We start from the raw sequence: 26139 nt of genomic DNA on the forward strand, positions 1-26139 counted from the left end.
TCCCCAAATGAATGAGAACATACACTGTTTGTCCTTCTCCGACTGACTTATTTCACTCAGCATAATACCCTCCAGTTCCATCCATGTTGAAGCAAATGGTGGGTATCTGTCGTTTCTAATGGCTGAGTAATATTCCATTGTATACATAAACCACATCTTCTTTATCCATTCATCTTTCGATGGACACCGAGGCTCCTTCCACAGTTTGGCTATTGTGGACATTGCTGCTAGAAACATCGGGTGCAGGTGTCCCGACGTTTCATTGCATCTGAATCTTTGGGGTAAATCCCCAACAGTGCAATTGCTGGGTCGTAGGGCAGGTCTATTTTTAACTCTTTGAGGAACCTCCACACAGTTTTCCAGAGTGGCTGCACCAGTTCACATTCCCACCAACAGTGTAAGAGGGTTCCCTTTTCTCCGCATCCTCTCCAACATTTGTGGTTTCCTGCCTTGTTAATTTTCCCCATTCTCACTGGTGTGAGGTGGTATCTCATTGTAGTTTTGATTTGTATTTCCCTGATGGCAAGTGATGCAGAGCATTTTCTCATGTGCATGTTGGCCATGTCCATGTCTTCCTCTGTGAGATTTCTCTTCATGTCTTTTGCCCATTTCATGATTGGATTGTTTGTTTCTTTGGTGTTGAGTTTAATACGTTCTTTATAGATTTGGGAAACTAGCTCTTTATCTGATATGTCATTTGCAAATATCTTCTCCCATTCTGTAGGTTGTCTTTTAGTTTTGTTGACTGTATCCTTTGCTGTGCAAAAGCTTCTTATCTTGATGAAGTCCCAATAGTTCATTTTTGCTTTTGTTTCTTTGGCCTTTGTGGATGCATCTTGCAAGAAGTTACTGTGGCCGAGTTCAAAGAGGGTGTTGCCTGTGTTCTCTTCTATGATTTTGATGGACTCTTGTCTCACATTTAGATCTCTCATCCATTTTGAGTTTATCTTTGTGTATGGTGAAAGAGAGTGGTCCAGTTTCATTCTTCTGCATGTGGATGTCCAATTTTCCCAGCACCATTTATTGAAGAGACTGTCTTTCTTCCAATGGATAGTCTTTCCTCCTTTATCGAATATTAGATGACCATACATTTCAGGGTCCACTTCTGGGTTCTCTATTCTGTTCCATTGATCTATGTGTCTGTTTTTGTGCCAGTACCACACTGTCTTGATGACCACAGCTTTGTAGTACAACCTGAAATCTGGCATTGTGATGCCCCCAGATATGGTTTTCTTTTTTAAAATTCCCCTGGCTATTCGGGGTCTTTTCTGATTCCACACAAATCTTAAAATAATTTGTTCTAACTCTCTGAAGAAAGTCCATGGTATTTTGATAGGGATTGCATTAAACGTGTAAATTGCCCTGGGTAACATTGACATTTTTACAATATTAATTCTGCCAATCCATGAGCATGGAATATTTTTCCATCTCTTTGTGTCTTCCTCAATTTCTTTCAGAAGTGTTCTATAGTTTTTAGGGTATAGATCTTTTACCTCTTTGGTTAGGTTTATTCCTAGGTATCTTATGCTTTTGGGTGCAATTGTAAATGGGATGGACTCCTTAATTTCTCTTTCTTCAGTCTCATTGTGAGTGTATAGAAATGCCATTGATTTCTGGGCATTGAATTTGTATCCTGCCACGCTACCAAATTGCTGTATGAGTTCTAGCAATCTTGGGGTGGAGGCTTTTGGGTTTTCTATGTAGAGTATCATGTCATCGGCGAAGAGGGAGAGTTTGACTTCTTCTTTGCCAATTTGAATGCCTTTAATGTCTTTTTGTTGTCTGATTGCTGAGGCGAGGGCTTCCAGAACTATGTTGAACAGCAGTGGTGAGAGTGGACATCCCTGTCTTGTTCCTGATCTTAGGGGAAAGGCTCCCAGTGCTTCCCCATTGAGAATGGTATTTGCTGTGGGCTTTTCGTAAATGGCTTTTAAGATGTCGAGGAAAGTTCCCTCTATCCCAACACTCTGAAGGGTTTTGATTAGGAATGGATGCTGTATTTTGTCAAATGCTTTCTCTGCATCTAATGAGAGTATCATATGGTTCTTGGTTTTTCTCTTGCTGATATGGTGAATCACATTGATGGTTTTACGAGTGTTGAAGCAGCCTTGTGTCCCGGGGATAAATCCTACTTGGTCATGGTGAATAATTTTCTTAATGTGTTGTTGGATCCTATTGGCTAGTATCTTGTTGAGAATTTTTGCATCCATGTTCATCAGGGATATTGGTCTGTAATTCTCCTTTTTGGTGGGGTCTTTGTCTGGTTTCGGAATTAAGGTGATGCTGGCCTCATAGAATGAATTTGGAAGTACTCCATCTCTTTCTATCTTTCCAAACAGCTTTAGTAGAATAGGTATGATTTCTTCTTTAAACGTTTGATAGAATTCCCCTGGGAAGCCATCTGGCCCTGGACTCTTGTGTCTTGGGAGGTTTTTGATGACTGCTTCAATTTCCTCCCTGGTTATTGGCCTGTTCAGGTTTTCTATTTCTTCCTGCTCCAGTTTTGGTAGTTTGTGGCTTTCCAGGAATGCGTCCATTTCTTCTAGATCTCCTAATTTATTGGCGTACAGCTGTTCATAATATGTTTTTAAAATCGTTTGTATTTCCTTGGTGTTGGTAGTGATCTCTCCTTTCTCATTCATGATTTTATTAATTTGAGTCTTCTCTCTCTTCTTTTTAATAAGGTTGGCTAATGGTTTATCTATCTTATTAATTCTTTCAAAGAACCAACTCCTGGTTCTGTTGATCTGTTCCACAGTTCTTTTGGTCTCGATATCATTGAGTTCTGCTCGAATTTTAATTAACTGTCTTCTGCTGGGGGTGGGGTCTATTTGTTGCTTTTTCTCTAGTTCCTTTATGTGTAAGGTGAGCTTTTGAATTTGAGTTCTTTCCAGTTTTTGAATGGATGCTTGTATTGCGATGTATTTCCCCCTCAGGACTGCTTTTGCTGCATCCCAAAGATTTTGAACGGTTGTATCTTCATTCTCATTAGTTTCCATGAATCTTTTTAATTCTTCCTTAATTTCCTGGTTGACTTTTTCATCTTTTAGCAGGATGGTCCTTAACCTCCACGTGTTTGTGGTCCTTCCAAACTTCTTGTTGTGATTAAGTTCTAATTTCAAGGCATTATGGTCTGAGAATATACAGGGGACTATCCCGATCTTTTGGTATCGGTTCAGACCCGATTTGTGACCCACTATGTGGTCTATTCTGGAGAAAGTTCCATGTGCACTTGAGAAGAATGTGTATTCAGTTGAGTTTGGATGTAAAGTTCTGTAGATATCTGTGAAATCCATCTCGTCCAGTGTATCATTTAAAGCTCTCGTTTCTTTGGATATGTTGTACTTAGAAGACCTATCTAGTATGGAGAGAACTAGATTGAAGTCACCAAGTATAAGTGTATTATTATCAAAGTATTTCTTCAGTTTGGTTATTAATTGGTTTAAATATTTGGCAGCTCCCACATTCGGGGCATATATATTGAGGATTGTTAAGTCCTCTTGTTGGATAGATCCTTTGAGTATGAGATAGTGTCCCTCTTCATCTCTCACTATAGTCTTCGGGGTAAATTTTAATTTATCTGATATAAGGATGCCAACCCCTGCTTTCTTTTGAGGACCATTTGAATGGTAAATGGTTCTCCAACCTTTTATTTTCAGGTTGTAGGTGTCCTTCTGTCTAAAATGAGTCTCTTGTAGACAGCAAATAGATGGGTCCTGCTTTATCCAGTCTGAAACCCTGCGCCTTTTGATGGGGTCATTAAGCCCGTTCACGTTCAGAGTTACTATTGATAGATATGAGTTTAGTGTCATCATATCTATTCAGTCCTTGTTTTTGTGGATTGTTCCACTGAACTTCTTCTTAAAGGGGAATTTTAAGAGTCCCCCTTAAAATTTCTTGCAGAGCTGGTTTGGAGGTTACATATTCTTTCAGTTCCTGCCTGTCTTGGAAGCTCTTTATCTCTCCTTCCATTTTGAATGAAAGCCTTGCTGGATAAAGTATTCTTGGTTGCATGTTCTTTTCATTTAGGACCCTGAATATATCCTGCCAGCCCTTTCTGGCCTGCCAGGTCTCTGTGGAGAGGTCTGCTGTTACCCTGATACTCCTACCCATAAAAGTCAGGGACTTTTTTTCTCTTGCTGCTTTAAGGATCTTCTCCTTATCTTTGGAATTTGCAAGCTTCACTATTAAATGTCGAGGTGTTGAACGGTTTTTGTTGATTTTAGGGGGGGATCTCTCTCTTTCCTGGATCTGAATGCCTGTTTCCCTTCCCAGATTCGGAAAGTTTTCAGCTAGGATTTGTTCAAATACATATTCTGGCCCTCTGTCCCTTTTGGCGCCCTCGGGAACCCCAATTAAACGTAGGTTTTTCTTCCTCAGGCTGTCATTTATTTCCCTTAATCTATCCTCATGGTCTTTTAATTGCCTGTCTCTTTTTTCCTCAGTTTCCCTCTTTGCCATCAACTTGTCTTCTATGTCCCTCATTTGTTCTTCCACCTCGTTAAGCCTCGTCGTTAGGACTTCTAGGTTGGATTGCATCTCATTTAATTGATTTTTAATTTCTGCCTGATTGGGTCTAAATTCTGCAGTCATGAAGTCTCTTGAGTCCTTTATGGTTTTTTCTAGAGCCACCAGTAGCTGTAAAATAGTGCTTCTGAATTGGCTTTCTGACATTGAAGTGTAATCCATGTTTTGTAACTCTGTGGGAGAGAGGGCTGTTTCTGATTCTTTTTTTTGAGGTGAGGTTTTCCTTCTAGTGATTTTGCTCAGTGCAGAGTGGCCAAAAACAAGTTGTATTGGGAAAAGGAGAGAAAGAGAGAGAAGGAAAGAAAAGAGAAAAAGAAAAAAGAGAAAGAAGAAAAAAAAAGGGAAAAAGAGAAGTAAAAGAGAAAGAAAAAGAAAGAAAGGAGAAAAAAGAAAAAAGGGGGGGTGGGGTTGGGGAAGCAATCAGAAATCAAGAAGAAAGAAAGAAAAAAAAGCACAAAACCAAACCAAAAAAAAACCCAAAAAAAGAAACAAAAAAAAAAAACACGGGGGAGTATCTTCCGATTCTGTATACTTTAAGTCCCTTGACTTCCCTTGGAACTGGTCCGTCTCGCTGGTCTTCTGGGGGAGGGGCCTGCTGTGTTGATTCTCAGGTGTTAGCACTTGGGGGAGCTGCTCTGCCCCTGCCTGGTGCAGGGCTCAGTGGGGGTTGTTTATCCCGTGAGGCCCCGGGCAGCTCTGGGACCCTGAAGTCAGCCCCCGCAGTAACTCCAGGGCTCTCGGTCTGCAGGGCCTGGGGGCTCCCGGGCGGGGCCGCTGATCTGCTCAGCTCCAGGCAGGAGCGTCCTTGCTGTCCTGGGCCCTCCAGGCCTCTGCCTGTCCCGGGGGGAGGCCGGATCCTGGGCTCTGTCCCGACGCCCTGTGCTCCGGGGGCCTGCGCTGTTGGATTCGCGCTCCCGCCCCGCAGTCCCCTCCGCGGAGCCGCCGCCCGAGCCCCTCCGAGCTGTTCCCGGAGCCGCGCCGCCCCCTCTGCGGGGAGCTTCTTCCTCCGCCCGAGCCGCCGCCGACGCTGAGCTGCTCCTGGAGCCCCGCAGCCCCCTCCGCGGAGCCTCCGCCTGAGCCCCTCCGAGCTGCTCCGGGTCCCGCCGTGCGCGCTGCAGCCCTTAGGGAGCTCAGTGCATCTCCCCGGGGCGCAGTTCCTCTGTTACTGTCCCAGGGAGCCCGAGGGCACCCCCGCCTTTCTGGGGATCCTGCTCCAATTCCCCGGGAGGCCTTTCCGCGGGGAAGGTTTGTGCAGCTCCTGCTCCTCCTGGACGGGGCTCTCCTGTCCTGGGGACACTCGCCCCGGCCTCAGCCCGGCTCCTCGCGGGGCCCCTCCCCCTCGGAGGCCTTTTGTTTCTTTATTTCTTTTTTCCCGTCTTCCTACCTTGATAGAAGGGCGAACTCTTCTCACTGTAGCATTCCAGCTGGTCTCTTTAAATCTCAGGCCGAATTCATAGATTTTCAGGATGATTGGAAGGTTTTCTAGGTAATTTGTTGAGGACAGGTGACTTGGAGACCCTACTCTTCCGCCATCTTGCCCCTCCCCTCGAGAAAATGAATTTTTAAAACAAATACATTATAGGATTTTTTTGCTAATTATAATCATGAAATGATACTCAGAAAATTATAGGTTCTGGAGACTGATTTTCAATGCTGGCTCCATTCAACTTACTATGTAACTTAAGTTATAAAACTTTTCCAGCTCTGTCTTCTCATCAGAAAAACAAAGATTTTTTTTTAATTAGTACAATGCCTGCAAAATTGTCATACTCAATAACTATTATTATTGTTCAGAATTTTAAAAACTGCATCTAAGAAATAATAATTTTAAAAGTTCTATTAAAATGTATTTTTGCTTAATATTTTTTAAGCGATTTGTTTTGTTTATATTATAGTATAGACCAAGGTAGATTTACTGTAAAGCTTAACTTCTGGGCCCCTTATACTTGTGCGGGCCCTTTCTAAATACAGTTGACACTTGAACAACACAGGTTTAAACTGCACAGTTCCATTCATATGTAGATTTTTTTCTGATAAATCCAGTACAGTATTGTATTTTCTCTTCCTTATGATTTGTTTAGTTTTTTTATTTAAATTCCAGTTAGTTAACACATTGTAATATTAGTTTCAGGTATACAATTTACTGATTCAACACTTACAAACAACACTCATTGCTCACAAGTGCCCTGCTTAAATACGTGGTTTTAAAAGAAATTAGTAATGCTAACCTTTCAGTGATCTTTCCACTCAGGCCATCCACAATCTCCAAAGAAATGTCCCCCTGTGCCCAATTCAGACTCAAGGATTTATATTCCAAGTTTGTTTGCAGTGGATATGCAGAAGGTACTAAACTAACATGAGGTCTGTTGACCAAGTAAAACATTGGAAGTTTTGAAGTAAGTGCATCATCAACACGTTGCTTTACAGCAATTTCTAAACCTCTAGTATCACTGCAATTCCCATCACCTAGAAAGTAAAAACAAAACGCTGAGAAGTTCAATATCAATAGACCAAAAAAAAAAGGGGGGGGGGAATAGTCTAATGTTATCATTTATCTTGCAATAATATCTTTCCTTTCCCACCTCTCTCTTACCAACTACTTCTAAATTCTTTACCAGTATCAGAACAAGGTAACAATGGTCATAATTTCCATTCAAAATAGAATCTACAGAAAATAACAAATTGACATTCCAGTGAATAAAAATGAAGAGCCAGAAATGTCCTCTCAAAAATATAGTACTGTTTATAAGATTCTGCCCAACAGAACTGGCTCATCCTGTCTTGATTCCTTAGATTACAGCATGAAACCAGCACATAATATAGAAGGATAAGCATGGCTGAGAAATAGTTGGTGAGATTAAGCTATTTTTCCATATCTAAGGGCCACAAATTACACCTCTTCCAGGAGGACAATGCTTCAGTTTCACAACACAAAATCATTTAAATAATGTCTATTCCTGATTATAATTTTTGCTAATAACAAAACCAGTTAAAATAACTATTGAGAGAAAGCTCAAAAAGATGTAATGTCATTAGTACAGTATAAAATTGTGAGCTGCATTAAAAAAAAAAAATCCACACAAGTGAAATCATATGGTATGTGTCTTTCTCTGACTTATTTCACTTAGCATTATACCCTCTGGATCTATCCATGTTGTTGCAAACGGCAAAATTTCATTCTTTTTTATGGCTGAGTAATATTCCATTGTAGGTATCTATCACATCCTCTCTATTGTAGCATCCCAAAGACATACTGTAATGAGATAATGGCACTGTTTGTGCCTAAAATACAAAGACATATGTGGGGGGAAAAAGAGCCCTGCAAGTCAAATTCCATTTAAGATTCCTTACATGCCAAATTGATTTATTTAAAAATGTTTTAATATAAAAACAATAATTTTATAGAAAAGAATATTAATATTAGAAATTTTACTGTTCCCCTTTACATATGTATGCTTTAACTATTAACTAAATATGAAGTATGGTTTTGGTTATATACAGAGGCTAAATCTTGTTCCTGGAAAAATACAGATCTAATAATGTGTCATATAGTAGGGAAAATTTGATTTATCTAAAGTTATCTAAAATAACATGAAGCTCAAAGGTAAGTCAAAAACTAAATCTAATCAAAGACCACAGCAGACGTGACTGGACAGCTTTTTATACACAAAGATTCTCAGGAGATTAATCTACCATAAGTGTAATATAAACCCACAGAAATGGTTGTGGAAACAGCTCTTAAAAAGGCTGCATGAATAAGAATAAAGTACATAAATCAAAGAATCAAACATTAAAGAACTATGTACTGGCCCTACCACATCTGGAACATAATTAGTCTGGGGCATTACATTTTAACACCACCACCCGCTTATCACAGAACTGGAGAAAACAAATCATGTTCCTGTGAAACACAAATGTGTGAGTAGAAGACATAAGGCAAGAAGCATCTTGCCTTTGTATTCATAATGCTCACTCTGCATTTCATTACATGAATAGTACCTTTGAGAATAATGCAACAGTGCACAACACCTAACATATAGTAAATGAAAAAAAAAACCATATAGATGGTTCAATAAAAACCTGACAAAAAAGGAATATAAAATATATTATCAGAGAGCAGTAATTATCAATCCTGGGTGCACATTAGAATCTTTAAGGATTGGGAATATTAATACCTATGCCATTTCATATTATTTTAAAGCTTCCTGGGTGGGAATAAAAGCAACAAGAATAACATTTTTCCTGTATTCCAGAGTTAGTTTTAAGTAGAAAAATAAAAGCACTTTCGAAAACAAAAACAAAAAAACATGCTGATTCAAACCATTTATTCATGAAACATTTACTGACCAACACCTCCAGCACAAATTGGACCAAGATGAGTGTGGCAAAGGATCTGCCTTCAAGATGGTCAAGTTTAACAGCCATAGCAGTGAGATTCTTGTCACTGGCTATGCTCAAAAAAAGCTATCAGAGTTCAACTTAATACAAAAAGCAGCAGTAGGAGAAGTTATAAAACTGATTTTGAGTCCAGACTCTGCCAACAGGCAAACTGAATGCTATGGGGCAAGTATTTAACTAACATTTGAACCTCTTACTGAGATTTAAAAAAAAAGGGGGGGGAATGAATAACAGAATCTCTAACATTATCAAATGTTTCTTAGAAGTCCATGAACTATGTTTAAAACAGATTTTTTCATTAGGAGGGAATTAGCAATTGGTATGCTTTACACTCCAAATGTACAATTCAAATCTGTGTATGAAAAGAACTCCTAGATGGAAATACCTCTGGATAAACACTCTTGAAATATTTAGACAGATGATCTTACCATAACAGAATACCTAATTTGCAAGATATACCTTAAAAAGCTTGAAAAGTAATATAAATCCAGCTGTTTTTAAGTACTTAGGCAAACTGAATTTTCTTCCATATTGCTCTGGATTATTTTCCTTTTTTTTTCCCCCTAAAGATTTTGAGAGAGAAAGCGTGCACATGCATGAGCAGAGGGAAGCGTAGAGGGAGAGGGCAAGAATCTCAAGCAGATTCTATGCTGAGGATAGCGCCCCATGCTGGTGATCCCACAATCCTGAGATCATGACCTGAGCCAGAATCACAAGTCAGACGCTTAACCCAACATGCTACCAAGGCACCCCATTGTGGATTATTTTCTATTCAAATAATAATAAATGTCTTTTTAATGCAAGCCTAAGACTTTTTTCCTAAAAAAGAATACTGCCATAAAGTGATAAAATGAACATCTATGAACATGTACAGCATAAAATTTGCTTCTCTAAACTTTTTGAAAAGTTAAAGAAGTCTTAAAATGTAATACTCTACACATTGGTAACTGATCTAGTAATTTAGGTTTTTAACAATTAAAGAACTGTAAAAGATTTCATAAGATATACAACAGAACAAGATGAGGTCATTACCCTCACTTATGTTGTCAGTACAGAATTAAAGGGAAGCAAATTTCAATTCTAAATGAGGAGGAATTAAAAAAAAAACAATTGGAGCTGTTTAACAGACTGACTTTAAATCCTACAACCCACATTATTGGATGCTCTTAAACTGAGGTTAGATGATATTCTATCAGGAATGGCATAAAAAGAGTTTATATACTAAGCAAGAAGCTGTACTAGCCTACTAATAAAATTCAGTGAACTCTGAAGATTCTTTTAGCTCTCCAAATCTCTTTTAAAGAAATTTTAAATGAGTGTTTCTCAAAGAGCCATTCACATAATTGTATCCAAATCACCTAGTGGTGCTTCTAAAATGTGTATCCCTCTGCCTCAAAACTCCTACCCCCTTCCCCAGGCAGAATAAGGATCTCAAGATGTTCAAAATTCTGCATTTTTTTAATAAACAACTTAAACAGATTAAAAATCATTTAGGTTATACCAGGCAGAATGCAAATTAGCTTTAGGTGTGTTCCACAAAGATGCCAAGAAGGAGAACAGAAATAATTTTACAAAGTCTTATAGAATGTTTTTATTGCTACCTGATGTTCCCCATTGCTAGGTGCAAGATGAAACTCAAAATGACAAGAGATTTAATTTTTAAGCTCCTGTCCCAAACCACTAGCTTTTACAAAGTAATTCTACAAAAATCTATAACCATCCATCCTTTTAAGAAACTAAATATAGCATGGAATTATATCATATAAGCAACTAATTTTACATCTTCATCAAAGAAAGCTATGATTCTAGTGAAAGCATAGACAATTCTTACAGACCTAATAGACATTCAAGAAGAAAAAGCCTTTCTTAAAGGAGACCGAGAAAAATTTAAGTATCTGAGAGAGTATCAGACCTAAAAGGAAATATGGCAAAGAACTTTTGTAACCAAATTAAATCTAAGAAACTATTATCCACAAGAATTCATATTTGGAAAAAGAAGAGGTAGAAAAGTAACTACTTTTGAGGGTAAGAAGAACTGGCACTGTCATATATTACCAGTGGGAATGTGATTTGGGGGGTAACTTAGTAACATTTTTCAAAATTGCAAATGCATACATCTTTACCTGCCATTCTATTTCTAGGAATTCATCTTAGAGACAGACTTACAAGTGCAAATAACAAATATAAAAAAGTCATTCACTATGCATTTTGGTAGCTGTAAAAAAATATTAGAAATAATCTAAAGTTCCTTCAACCTGTAAGTGCTTAAATAAATTATGATACCTTTATACAAAGACGTCCCATACAGTGAGAAATAGTTAGGAAATTCTTACATACTTGACATGGAAATATTTCCAAAATACATTAAATGAAAAAAGCAAGATGCAGAAAAGTATGAACTATATTATCTATTCATGCAAAATACCAAGTATGATTACAAGTTACCGTGAAATAAAAAGCTCAACAATGAATGTGGTTTACCTTAAATAAAGGATCATGAATGCAAAATATGATTTTATATTGATATATTTACTTAATGAAAAGAGGCCAAGAGGTACTGAAATCCCACTTACCAACAAGTATACTGCTGATGTAAACTGGCTGTATAAAGTGACTCAGCAATGCTCCCTGTACACCAAGCACTTCCCATCTTGTCAATTTGTCACTTGAGGACATACTGCTTACTCTATTAACAACATCTGCAGGACAGTAGACAGTGAGATAAATTTTGCCTTCAACAGCCACATGGAGACTCAGTTCTTCATTGGCTTCAAATGCAGATATAGAATGTGGATTAAGACGCCTAGAAAAAGGAAAGGTTTTTTTTTTTTTCTTTTACAAAACAAAGTATACAAAATGGGGTATTACTAAGCCATAAAAAAGAACAAAATCTTGCCATTTGCAATGACATGCACTTAGCATACTAAGTGAAAGTCAGAGAAAGACAAATATATGATTTCAGCCATATGTGAGATTTAAGAAACAAAACAAATGAGCTAAAGGGAAAAAGAGAGGGAGGGCAAACCAAGAAACAGACTCTCAATTACAAAGAAAAAACTGAAGGTTACCAGAGGGGAGGTGGGTGGGGGGATGGGTTAAAAAGAAGGTGATTAGGATTAAGAAGTGCACTTGTGATGAGCACTAGGATCATACAGAAGTGTTAAATCACTATATTGTACACCTGAAACTAATATTACACGGTACGTCAACTGGAATTTAAATAAACATTAAAACAATTTAAACAAGTGGACAAAGTAAAATCTATATGTACTTAAGAATTGTTTTCAAACATGTTTAACTTGCCATTCCTTAAGATTAATACCAAACAGAAATTAACCATATTTAGAGCTTCTAGGCAAAGATAAATTCTTTTTACTGCCTTTATGTCCCTTAAAATCAAATGAAAACTTAAGTTTTATTCCTTCCACAGTTAAGTCATTTTCTTTCTCTGAAATTTTTTTAAAAATTTAAAAAAATTTACAAGAGAATGAAGAAAAAAAAAAAAAAAGCCTGACAATTTGTGTTCAAGATTAATCTCCAGTAAAATATGTTAAAAAAAATGTAAAATCATTTGTCCTGAATCTTCTCTCCAGGAACAGTCCTTGCACTTGTTTTCAAAGGTATAACTGGAAGAATTTCTAAAAAAAAATATTAACCATGGTTATCTCTAGGTAGACTTGCTTTTCTCCTTTGTGCTTGTCTGTGCTGTTTTAAGCGTCATGCTGATGCTACTCATTCATCAAGATAATAAAGTTTTAGCTACAGACTCAGAAAAACTCCATTAACTCCAGTATTAGTATGTGAGAATACATAAAACCAGGCTTTCCTAACATTTATGAAGTCTTAAAACTCGAAAGAAGAAAATTTTCAACAGCACAGAAGTATGTGGAATAATTTTAGTAGTAGTAGTAACAGATCAGACTGAGTGGAGGAGAGGCCCCTGCTAGAGGCCACAAATAACACCTCAAGTCAGAGGGAGAATACGAATAGGTATGAGTTTACTTGTTCTAGTGCTGTTCTAGGGACTTAGAATATATCATCTAGCCATTCTAACTGCTTTTAAAAACAACTTCTATAATACTTACAATTGTGACTTAATCTGAGCTGACCCTTTAGGCAACTGGTTCATATAGAGATAAATGTTGATATTCTGTTTCAGAGTCAGTAGATTAGAAGCTGGTTCTGTACAAAATATTGATTTTTCCATCATAGCAGGATTTTTGCTGTAGAAGAGTAGAAGTTGTCTATAAAAGTACCTAAAAAAAAGTTATAACTTTATTAAGTAATAAAATTTTACAGTAATTTATTTTAAGCATCATATTCATGTGTGTCGTGAACAATGTCCCTCATTGAAAGGCTATTTCTCCAAAGGAAAGTTTGGAAATTAAGAATTCCTAAAATAACGTTTGCCTTATTTAGAGAAGAGTTAAATCCTGTAAGAAGTCCTCAACTGTAGCCCAGTCTGACATGTGACCGGCCTAAAAGCACCATTCCTTGACTACTACTCCACTCATTTCACATTTGAGTCCTAAACAGTCATAGTCATCCAGCTAATGACCCATTTCTCTATTGGTTCCTCTCTTTTTCTCAGTTCTGCTCTCAGCCTCCTACGTGAAGTGTAAAAATTCTCCTTGCTTCTTTTTCCCTTCCCTGACAAAACAACCAACCACTGTGGTTCCTGCTTCATAGTGGTTTTGAAGACAAAAACAAAGAATTGCAAAAACAATACGATGAAAATCATAAGTCACAGTAAGAAGTGGAACAAATTTCCTGAGAAACTAATACAAATCAATCAGGGGACAAATACTATTTTGCTTATTAAAAACATTTTAGTCCTTTCATCAGAAATAATTTTAAAGACTCAGCACAAGCATATAATAGGGCCAACATGGGAAGAAATAAAAGAAGTAATTTTAAAGAGGTCAAATAATTCAATAAGCACCAACGAAGATTAGAGAACAATGAGTTGCATTAACTTCCCCAAAATTTTCCCTTTAAGATTATAGGATTCGTTCCTTATAGAAACATGTACTTAAGTTTTTCAGACAAAATTATGTCTAAATTTGTTTTAAAATACTCTACCATTGAAAATACCAACAAAAAGTGACGATGCAAAGATTAAATAAGAACAGAATGCTATAACTAAATATGCTGATAACTGGATATGATCACAGATATTGGTATCAGAATGCTAATAAACTGAATGATAGAATTCATTATCCTATTCTTACTGTTTGAAAATTTCCATTAAAAAGTTTTATAGAAAGTAAACTCAAAAAAAAAAAAAAGTAAACTCAATGGCTTAACAGAACCAAAATCTGGTAGATACTGGAAAAAGTAACAAATTCTTCACTTTTCATGAGGACTTTTAAGGAGTAACATTCCTGGCTTCTCTTTCTGCTATTTTCACTTTCGTTCTCATTCTATTTCTCTTTCTCATTCCTAGCTTCTCTACCTGCTATTCACGCCTTTTGTAAAGAGCAGAGTGACTACCAATGAATTTAAGAAACAGGTATGCTCATCTCAGCCTTTTCTGCCAGTTTCTGTACAAACTTATAGTTATAAAAACAAAAACAAAAAACAGGGATGCCTGGGTGGCTCGCAGTTGAGCCTCTGCCTTTGGCTCAGGGCGTGATCCTGGAGTACCGGGATCGAGTCCCACACTGGGCTTCCTGCATGGAGCCTGCTTCTCCTTCTGCCTATGTCTCTGCCTCTATGAATAAAATATTTAAAAAAGAAAAAGTCAGGAGGATGAAAAGTATAGCAAATGGAACAGAGTCAATAATATTGTACAGTTACAGATGGTAACTACATTTACCATGATGCGGAGCATGGTGACTGCTGCATACTAACATGTTTAACATCATATGTCAACTATATCTCAATTTAATAAAAAGAATACCATTATCTACATTCTGCTATAAACTCTGCATAGACATCATGAATGCAAACTTACTGGCTTCTAGTGATGTTTTTAAATGTGGCTAATTTGGGGGTGAATATTACACCAAGTCTACTTGGTCCAGATCTAAAGCTATATACGCAGTTACTTTGATCAGTAATAAAGATGGTATATTATGAAAAAAGTTGTAGGACTCTTAAAACTGAGTTCATAAAGTCTTGATAAGAAAGGCCACTAAAATCTACAAATTAAGACACTGCTTTTATTGTAAAGTTTTTAAAAAAAATGACATAGAAATAATCAGAGACTGTCATATCCAAGACTCAATGATCAGTAAAATGCCATTTGTAAATAAAGACACTGATATGTGGTTACTTTGGGCTGAAAGAATTAATATTTGGTGGCATTAAATATATGTTACCTTACCTAAGGAGAGACCTTCTGGCTGTAACGACAGCATGAGTGTCGTGCAACACTCTTCCATTTGGCTTAATGCACTGGCTGTAATTGTATTCACCTGTGCCTATAGCTACAACTTCATGCTGTCCAGCTGAAAGGAAAAGGTTAACAGTAACAGGTTATTCTGGCCTCTTTCTTCTCTATATTCAACCTCTTACCATTCTCTATATTCTACCTTACCATTTTAAAGTTACTAAAATATATTGACCAAAAAAATGGAAAATCCCAGTTTTAAATAAGAGTTTGAGGGTCTTCTGGGAACATTTTTTAATAGTTCAATAATATTCCTAAAAAGGCAGATATTTTATGATAGTTCATCTAAAATTTTACCACCATCAACAGAATTATCAGATATTCTTAGTTTTCAACTACACATCTATTTCTTCTACATCTAGATGTGTTTGGCTTACTAGAGAATTCATTTGCCATTCTACTTCTGCCTTAAAGTTATTTAATGACTATTTTTTTCCTATTTTTTTCTTAATCCACTCAAACTCTGCAAATCATAGTTTCTCTGTTCTACTGAAACTGTTTTAAAGATTATTTGAGAGTGTGTCCACATGAGGAGGAGGAAAGGAAGAGGAAGATGTAGTCGTCCCACTGAGCTGGGACCCCAACCAGGGACTTGATTCCAGGATCCTGAGATCATGACTTGAGCCAAAGGCAGACACTTAACCAACTCAGCCACCCTGGCACCCCTGAAACTGTTTTAAAGAAACAAGCACCTTATTCTTTTTCTAACAGTTCTTCTCCATTATTTTTCTGTACCTTATTTGAGATTTCTTGAAACTCTATGCTCAGATTACATAATCCTTTTTTCTTTCACATCCTAACTCTAAGGCCTTTCTATAGTGTAGTCACTAAGCTCATTGCTCTTTTTTCTCTAGAATATTCTCCTCTGAACATCTTGCGTTTTCTTTTACTTCATATTGATTATTTCAGAAAATCTCTAGTCTTAGACTTTCAAATAAAGTTCAGTTTCAGGGGTGCCTGGGGGGCTCAATCAGTTGTGTCTGACTCTTGATTTTGGCTCAAGTCATGATCTCAGAGTCCTGAGATTGAGCTCTGTGCGACAGAACCCTCAGTCAGGCTAGGCTCCATGCTCAGCAGGGAGACTGCTAGAGACTCTCTTTTCTGCCCGCTCATATACTCACACACTCTCTTTAAAATAAATAAATCTTAAATAAAACGGTTTCACCTTTGCAAATACCTAAAAGGACTTTCATTAATTCAACAAAAACTGAAGAACTAAAAAGGATATGCTAGGAATAAAAAGTTGAGCAAGACATGCCCCCATGAAGCTTCTAATAAAGACAGAAAAAGACTAAACAAACCACAAACTATGACATGTGCTTTAAAGGGGCCAATGTAAAAAATAATGGAGGGCGAGGTTACCTCATACAAACTAGCTGCAGAATCTCTATGAAACGGAAATTTAAGTTTCAACATGAGGTGTGAGGTAAGGGGCATTGCAGTCAAAACAGCAAGCTTCTGTGGACCCTGGGCAGGGAGACCAGTATAGCTGCTCCAGTAAAGAGGTATGGAAATGGCATCAGATGAGGTCAGAGAGTCATCATAAATCATGCTAAGGAGTCTGTGGATTTTACTCAAGAGCTATGTATGGTGAAGCTGAGGGTAAGAAACTGAAAACCATATTGTGTTACATTTTAAGATCATTCCTTTACATGGATATTTAGGGTCCAAGAAGCTGAAGACATAATAACTTAAGACTTGAGTAATGAAGAGTGGTTGGAAAAGAATAATCAGATCTGATGTAGTGTTTGGGGACATAACAAAACTTAGACATAAACTGTTATTAGGTTATTAGGGAAAGAAATCAGCTTTTTAGCCTGCTTGAACAACTGGGAAAATGCCAATTACTGAGATGGAGAAAGCTAGAGGGGAAATAGAATTAGATGGGAAAAATAAGAAGTTCCATCATCACAAATGTAGCTGCTTCAGTAAGCGGATGGTGGTGGTAAAAGCAAATTATATAGTGTCACTAAGTTCTGGAATGGTGATGTAAAGTTCTGAGTTATAAATAGAAACTCAGTTTCTATTTAAACTCTGTAACAGGACCTGTCATGTTTCAGGGAGATACTAGTTTCATAATGCAGTAAAAGGCAGTAACAAAAAGAAGGGATTCATCAAGTTGAAAGAGGGAATGGAACCAATATTTAAGTGAAGGGATCAGCTATCAAAGGAAAGATCCTTCCTCTACTCACAGCAGAGAAGATGAGCTCAAATGCAAGAAATTACATAGATTTGATGGTAAAGAACAAAAGGAAGTTTGGATTTGATAGTTTCTTACAGACACAATAAAAAATTATGACACATGAGGCAGCTGGGTGGCTCAGCGGTTCGGCGTCGCCTTCAGCCCAGGGTGTGATCTTGGAGACCCTGGATCAAGTCCCACGTCGGGCTCCCGGGATGGAGCCTGTTTCTCTCTCTGCCTGTGTCTCTGCCTCTCTCTCTCTGTCTCTCATGAATAAATAAATTAAAAAAAAATGACACATGGCCATTAGTTAAAAGCAGGGATAGAAAAGAGGATCTGGGATATTTGAGGACAAAGCAAAGTATGAAGCAGACATTTCAGGGCATGTGTGATCAACCCTGCTAGACACTGGTTGGCTGGGCAGTGAAGAATATCCACTTGAGGCTTCTAATACATTTTAAGTATGCATTGATCAAGTCACTTATTCCAGGAACGTGTACTTAATTTTACTCAGTGTCTCGGCACCCTAGATTTACAATTGTATCACTAAAACCAGATTTATTACTCTCATCCATGCTATTCATACAACTTCACATCAGCTTCCAGATTCCTGTGTATATGGGAACAATGATCATTCTACTATGTAAACTTGAAATGCTAGGTCTTATTTCATTTCATCTGTCATTGTCACTTTCATATAATCACATCAATTTCTAAAAAATAATATCTTCTTTTCCTGTTCATATCTTTCTCAACTCTAATGTAAGCAGCTCCATTACAATAATCTAAGTTACGATACTCTAATTTAGGACCAATCCTTGTAGTATTTTTAAAAAACTGTTGGCAATTATTGCTTAAACATCAACTTATTTTAATCATTACAAATGTAATTTAAGCTTTTCCTAAATGCCAAGTACTGTGCCAAATAATTTATATTATCACATCTAATCCTAGTACTCCATGAAGTAGAAGTTATTACTTCTATTTTTCAGAAATTAGAAGAAAACTGTAGCAGAGAGATGTTAAATATATAACATGCCCAAAGTCACTTTCTCATGCTGTATCCAACAATTAGAGTACAGTATCAATCCCTAACCAAAAATCTTTCACCACTTTCTATTTCATGAAATCCAACTTCTGACTGGATTTTAAAGGACTCCATAATCTGGTAACATCTTATCAACCTAACTATATTTTGTATTATGCACACACATACACATACATACGTACACACTTTTCTGCACTAGTAATAAATTTCTCTCATTGTTCCATAAAGTTTTCTCACTCCCACTTTCTTCCCTTATGCCTTTCTCTCTTCAAGAATGTCTTTTCTTCTATTTATCCAAGCCTTATTAACCCTTAGTTTCATGTCCCAAAGATTTCAACCTTATTGGCTCTCTACAATCTATTAATTTTCATGCATTTTTGGATTACAGAAAATACCTGTTATCAACTTAGACTTTCAACAGTGTGTGTATATATGTGTGTATAAATATTCTCTCCCTAAATTATAAAAACTCCTTAAGAATAGACCAAATCTGGGGATCCCTGGGTGGCTCGGTGATTTAGCACCTGCCTTTGGCTCACGGCATGATTCTGGAGGCCCCGGGAATCAATATCCCCTTCGGGCTCCCTGTGTGGAGCCTGCTTCTTCCTCTGCCTGTGTCTCTGCCTCTCCCTATGTGTCTCTCATGAATAAATAAGTAAAATCTTAAAAAAAAAAATAGACCAAATCTCAATTGTTTTATATCATCTACAACATCTTACTCCAAGATGACCATAAAATTCAAATACTTTTATTAAATTATTAACCTAGAACACTAAAGGGTAAATAAAAGATAAAATGTAGTTAGAATCGTATCATAATATCCACAAGAAAAAACCAGAAGCTCATGATTTTTCGTATTATAATATTTTCGTATTTGAAAATGTGTTCATTTTTATGGGGTCCTTCTCAATGTTTATTACAATGGAAAATTAGATTTCAAGTTGGTAGTAGTTCCAACAGAGTTAGTTTAAAATGTTAGGCATTTTACTTTTCTGCAGTTCTCTATTGGCTTCTGGTCAGTATACTGTAACATTGAGAGCCTTTGTATTTAATGATCCACATCCACTAGAAAAGGCCACTTCAAATCAATGCAACACCATTGTAAAAAGGACCAAAGAGTCAAAATACTACTATATATGGTTCAAATGATGAGGTTATTTAACACTTTTTCCATAAACCAACACATCCCAAATATCTGGACTTACCTCTTTCAATTATAAAAGCAGCCAATGAATTGCTACATTTCAGATATTCGGAATGATTAGAAATTAGTTTATTAAATGTTTCTTTAACAATTTGTGATATCTTTGCATACTGAATATGTCTCCCTTCTGGAAAAAAAAAATCAAATGGAATATGATTTGAAGAACACAGTGCTTTCTCCCAGAGGCCTCTATTATTCCTATTATAACCTTACAATTGAGTTTGTAATTTACATATGTGAACAAATTATAATTTATGCCACTGATTGATACTTTAAAACATTCAATTCTAAAAAAGACATGTTACTGAGCTTTATGGAAAATTAATTGTAAAAAGATTAATACTTCATATTAGTTACTGATCTATATTTGATGAAGTATTTAAAAATTATACAAGACACAAGTCATTTAATAGGATTGTCCCACACTGCCAACTAACATCTCACCAAATGCCAGTAGTCTTCCCTCAACACTGTGACAATTAAAATACATTCCCCTTAGTACTCGCCCCGCTGAGAACCACTGCAAAGCACTAAGCACTTAGACCCTTGATACAGTTCCATGTTCCCACTGAAGAAGTCCTGCACTTTGCAAGGGGATAAAGATAATTTTAAGTAATTAGGATTACTAGAAAACAGTTGATAATCAAGATTATAATAAAAAGTTACCTGTGGATTAAAAAAAAAATGACAGAGCTTATTAAAATTAAGGTTCTGGGGTAGGGCCTTGGCCATTTGTTTTGTGTACCCCTACTGAAGAACCATCGTTCTAGAGAATGAGAGGTTGCAGAATCCAATACAGTGTTTCTCCAAGATTAGCTGCAAATCACCAATAGCTCCTGATGTTTCATGATGATTGCTAAGCAGTCTACCAAGTGGTTTGCAGTCCGTTTCACATTTTTAGAGAACAAAAAGCAATGAAACAACTTTGCTGTCATGCATTACATAAGAAATGAATTATTTTCACAGAAATTCTTTTTACCTGCTCAATAATCATTACGTTAAAAAAGCACACAAATAATAAAAGTATGATATTAGCATTCTCAACTAACATCCTACTAATGGGACACAACACATTTCAGTTAGGCCATTTACATGCTTTGTTTATATTTGTTAAACTTTAATTTTTCTGTTACTATTGTTAATGCTCTCTTATTGGCAAAAACAAATTCACATTATCACGAAGAATGCGAACAATCACAAAATCAATCACAAAATGAAGCTCCGGAAAAAATGAAGGGCTATATTCTTTTATCTCATCACAAAGCATATAATGTGGAGATGTAAATTATTACAATTGCATGCTAGCATATATTTCACCAAAACTGTTATCAACAAAACTATCCATGTGTGGTGTATGAATTAGTTTTTGGTCCTTACACAATAAAAACGTAATGAGAACTACTCAGCAACTTGGCTCTGCTTATCACCAAAAATTCATGATACAGAGGAAAAAAATAATAAAAAATATATAAATAAAAATATTTTTAAGTTTAATTTTTATCTTATTTATTTTTTTAAAGATTTTATTTATTTATTTATTTTTTTAAGATTTTATTTATTAACTCATGAGTGACACAGAGAAAGAGAGAGGCGGAGACACAGGCAGAGGGAGAAGCAGGCTCCATGCAGGGAGCCCGATGTGGGACTCGATCCTGGGTCTCCAGGACCACACCCTGGGCTGAAGGCAGCATTAAACCTGTGAGCCACCCAGGCTGCCCTAAATTTAACTTTTTGCCAAATGCAGATAATATTACCACTTTCTAATAGAAACTTTTAGAATCTGTAAATATAAACATATGTCACTCAAAAAACCAAAAACTGGAACATTCTGAAATGCACCTTTTGCATTTACCTGGTCTCAGACATCACTCAGGGACTACCTCATCCTTTCTGTGGGTCCACAGAATGAACGTACTATAATTTGTTTAATCATGTCATATATAGTTAGCGTGTATTTTGTGTTATGGAGTAGAAAAACACACTGCAATTAGTACTGACAGAATAAGAATTGTGGATGGGCAAAAAAATGTTCTGCTACACTTTAAAAGGTTGCACCTAAATATCATAAAGAACATTTGGGACTTAACAACATATAAGTATACCTCTTAAGTATACCTCTTGATCTTAATTCAGTGTTGAAGGAAATAATACTGTGAATATAACCAAGTCTTAGTTACTAAACGTGTCTCTTATTACCATGCACGTAAAGAATAAAAATCAAATGCAATACCATTTCCCTTATACATTTGTCCTGGCTATTGAGGAAACAAAATGTTCTCCCAAGTTGCTGAAAATGAAGGATGAGATAAAAACATGACATACATAATGCCATTTAACACCATTTCTTCGGTTTTAAGTAGCTAATTTCAAGTGATCTTTAGTATCGTGTCACCTGAACGTATCCTCAGAGCCAAAATACCACTTTAAAAATTTGTATTTATTTATTGCAGACAGGGCAGGAAGTGCAAAGGGAGAGAAGCTTAAGCAGGCTCCACACTTGGTGTGGAGTCCAGTGTGGAGCTCCACCTCACAACCCAGAGATAACTTGAGCCTAAATCAAGAGTTGGATGCTTAACTAACTGAGCTACCCAGTCACCTCAAAATATCATTTTTTAAAGATTTTATTTTTAATTTATGAGAGAGAGAGGGAGGGAGGGGGGTAGGGGGGAGGGAGGGAGGGAAGGAGGGAGGGAATGGGTGGTGGGAAGGGCAGAGGGAGAAGCAGACTCCTTGCTGAGCAGGGGGCCCAGATTGGGACTCAATCCCAGGACTCTGAGATCATGACCTGAGCCAAAGGCAGACGCTTAACCAACTAAGCCACCCAGGTGCCCCAAAATATTATTTTTCATGAAATATGGTCCAGTGAGAAACAGGGCAAAGCAGACAGTCTGTGTAATACCAATACTCTCTCTAATTGGCCAAATAGGATCTGTCCTGGAAATTACTGTGGGTCTAAAATCTTTTTTTTTTCCCAAAGGCAATAACATCCAACTCCTGTGTTTACCCATTAGCTTGAAGGATGAGTTTGCTCTCCCTTTTATGACAACTTGACTCGTGTCTGAGCCTACTAAAACCTGACTCTAATCATGTATTTTTTTAAACACTGTTAACTATGTGTTCTTCCTTCCTCACAGATTGGTCTGTTTTCTCAGGGTATATTAATCTATATTGTCAGTTACTGACCAGAGATTCTGTCCTGCCATTAATTAAAATTGCCCAGAGGCTGAAATGACACACTAGAGCCCTGTCCCCATATTAAGGGATGATTGTTGCTGGATTCAACCCTCACTTCCCTTCTTTTCACCAATTCTTATGATTGTTAGATTAAATTACTGTATTGAACTTTGATGGATTTTGTCATTTGAATATGTCTATTTCCCTGGTCTGTTTGTTCTTTTACTCCAAACAAGTTCACAAAAGCACACGTTTTCTGTTTTAGAATGATAATGGAGGAAAAAAAAAGAGTGACTGACAATGGACAACCCAAGTCTGAATAGGCATAAATTGGAACATTGATGTTTCATGTTTATGTATTTACAGGTCCTCCTGTTTTTTAAACCCTCATCTTTAGACCTAGAAGAGAAGGGTATTTTTCATTTTAATTCTGTAAATACTCTAAACTTTAAAGTCTGTAGTATTAACTATTGTGTAGGCAATGTAGAAATAATTTCCTGACTTTCAGAGAATTATGATCTGATATGAAAAGTATACAACTACTACCATACAATGCCGAATATGACAAAATGTTGTAAAAAAAAAAAAGTTACTATTTAGGAAGTATCTACTAGCACTGATTTAAGTATTCTACACGAATGAATTCATTAAATTCTCATAAGTACCCTTTGAGGTAATTACTGTTATAGCCATTTTATAAATGAAAAAATTAAGGTGCATAGAGAAGTAGCTGATTGTAGGTCATACAACTAGTAACTGCAATTGCAGTTTTCTTGAGCTTGAGTGACAAATAACTGCCATTAAAAGTAAACAAATATTGGATGCCTGGGTGGCTCAGTGGTTGAGCATCTGCCTTAGGCCCAGGGCATGATCCTGGAGACTCGGGATCGAGTCCCACGTTGGGCTTCCTGCGTGGGGCCTGCTTCTTCCTCTGTCTGTGTCTCTGCCTCTCTGTGTGTCTCTCATGAAAAAATAAAGTCAAAAAAAAAAAGTAAATAATTATTTAAAATAAAAACCCCAACCATTAAGCATCAGAAAGCCACTGGTTTTCATTAATGACAAGCCTACCAAAGCATTCTCAAAAGAGCAGCTATATGAAATTGATGAACCACTTCCTTATAGAAAAAAAGTCATTTCTTCAAATTTTCTTCAACCTTTCTTCTTCCATTCCTTATTTCTCTTTTTTAGCACAATATAAAAGGAAAGTCTCCTCTTTGTAGAAGTGTTACAGGTTTGAATAATAAAATACTAGTATATATTTTCATATCTAAGCATATTTTAATACATGTTTAATTATAATTCTTTATTGGGTTATACTAAAAAAGATCATAAGGGACTTTCCTACCATAATGTACTTTTGAGACATATGCTGGTTCAGGTGAAACAACAGGTTCTGCAGGGATAGGAGGAGGACCTGTAAATAAAACAAAAACATAAAGAAACATAAAACATCAATGTTCCAAAGAGCAGATACCTACCTTACTATTCTTAATAAATAGCAGTCTGAGAATGACTTTTTTTCTGTATAGTTCTGCCAACTCCAAGCCATCAAATATCCATAGCTCATCCTTGATAAAGGTCTTTCCTATGTTGAAATTATACACACACAGTTCTGGATTTCCTAATCTTATGCTGTTATATACTTTGCATTATCACAGATGCCACAAATCCTAAAAGTATTTAAAATGAACCTTGTTTCAGATGCTCATGAACAATTTTCTATTTATAGTAATACTATGTAAAAAACTTAAAATTAATATCTTATTAAAATTTAATAAGTAAAAGTTATCATTTTTCCTAGCGGGGTACTACATTCAGAGTTTTCAAAGCTTGTAGTCCCATTCTTTGCAATGGCTTTCCGATTTGGATCCCGAGTTAGGGAACTGAGGAAAACAATAAAAGAACATGACACTAAACCAAAGAAACAAATAAAAAGATCAGAAAAGTTTAAATGAAGAGGTTCCAGGAGCAAAAGTTCAACTAAAGTAATTAGTATCTCCTGAGAATCATTCATAAAAACAAAGGAAGCAAAAAAACTACTACTCCGGACTTAATTTTGAGTAAGATGAAATACTGACTTAATATATCAAAATTAGTAAGGAAAGACTAGCAATGTTAGTTGCGGTTCACATTAATTAGGCAAAGGATAACTATAATTAGACACATACATTCTGGACTATAGAAAAATAGAACTTTAAAAACTCAGAAAAAGATGGATTTTTTTTCCATTTACTCAGAGTTGGGTTCAGGTAGAATGAAAACCAAAAATATTAAACCTTGTTTATTAAGCACAAATAATTTCAACAAAGAAAATGTGACTGCACACGTTGGCCTGCACCATATACAAACAGGCAAAATAATCTTGAAAAAGAACAAAGTTGGAGGACTCACACTTCCCGATTTCAAAACTTAATACAAAGTGACATTAAATCAAAACATTAGAGTAATGGCATACAGACACATAGACCAATGGAACTGAGAACCCAGAAATAAATTCTCACATATTTGTCAAATGATTCTTGACAAGGGGGCCAGTATCATTCAAAGGGGGAAAAGGGCAGTCTTTTCAATAAATGATGCTGGAAAAACTGGGTATCCACATGCAAAAGATTGAAGATGGACCTCCTACCTAACACTATATACAAAAATTAACTCAATATGCTTTGAAGATCCAAACATTAAGGGTGAAACTTTTAGAAGAAAACAGGAGAAAAGCTTGATGAAGACACTGGATTTGTCAACAGTCCCCTGAATAGGGCACTAAAAGTACAAGAAAAAAAAAAGTTGGGACTTTATCAAAATTACTTTTGTGAATCAAAAACCACTATGAACAGAGTAAAAATGCAAATCACAAAAAGGGAGAAATATTTGCAAATCATGTATCTGATAAGTGATTGATATCCAGAATATACTTTAGTCCTCCCTTCTTTTGAAGGGATTAGTCACACCACAGATATCAAACCCTTTATATACCATATACATCCTTATGATAAAGTTTAATTTTTAAATTAGGCACAGTAAAAGATTAATAGAATAACATAAATAATACATATACTGGAATAAAATTATGTGAATATAGTCTCTCTCAAAATATCTTACTGTATTCACCCTTCTTGTAATAATGTGAGATAAAATGTGATGAAGTGAAATGAATGACATAGGTATTGTGACATAGTGTTAGGCTACTAATGACCTTCTGATATGTCAGAAGG

General features: G+C 36.4%; 1 protein-coding gene across 1 annotated transcript in view; it reads right to left on the reverse strand.

Moving 5' to 3' along the window:
- ADAD1 (adenosine deaminase domain containing 1) overlaps window positions 1–26139 on the reverse strand; it is a 52506-nt gene that overhangs the window by 20752 nt on the left and 5615 nt on the right. The window contains exons 5-10 of the mRNA XM_026016818.2: window positions 24273–24341; window positions 19755–19880; window positions 15254–15377; window positions 13011–13181; window positions 11499–11728; window positions 6756–6993 (exon numbers count right to left, since the gene is read on the reverse strand). Coding sequence (XP_025872603.1) covers window positions 6756–6993; window positions 11499–11728; window positions 13011–13181; window positions 15254–15377; window positions 19755–19880; window positions 24273–24341 — 958 coding nt within the window. The remainder of the gene's footprint in view (window positions 1–6755; window positions 6994–11498; window positions 11729–13010; window positions 13182–15253; window positions 15378–19754; window positions 19881–24272; window positions 24342–26139) is intronic.

The sequence above is a fragment of the Vulpes vulpes genome, chromosome 4 (assembly GCF_048418805.1).
Source record: "Vulpes vulpes isolate BD-2025 chromosome 4, VulVul3, whole genome shotgun sequence".
Classification (NCBI taxonomy): Eukaryota; Metazoa; Chordata; class Mammalia; order Carnivora; family Canidae; genus Vulpes; species Vulpes vulpes.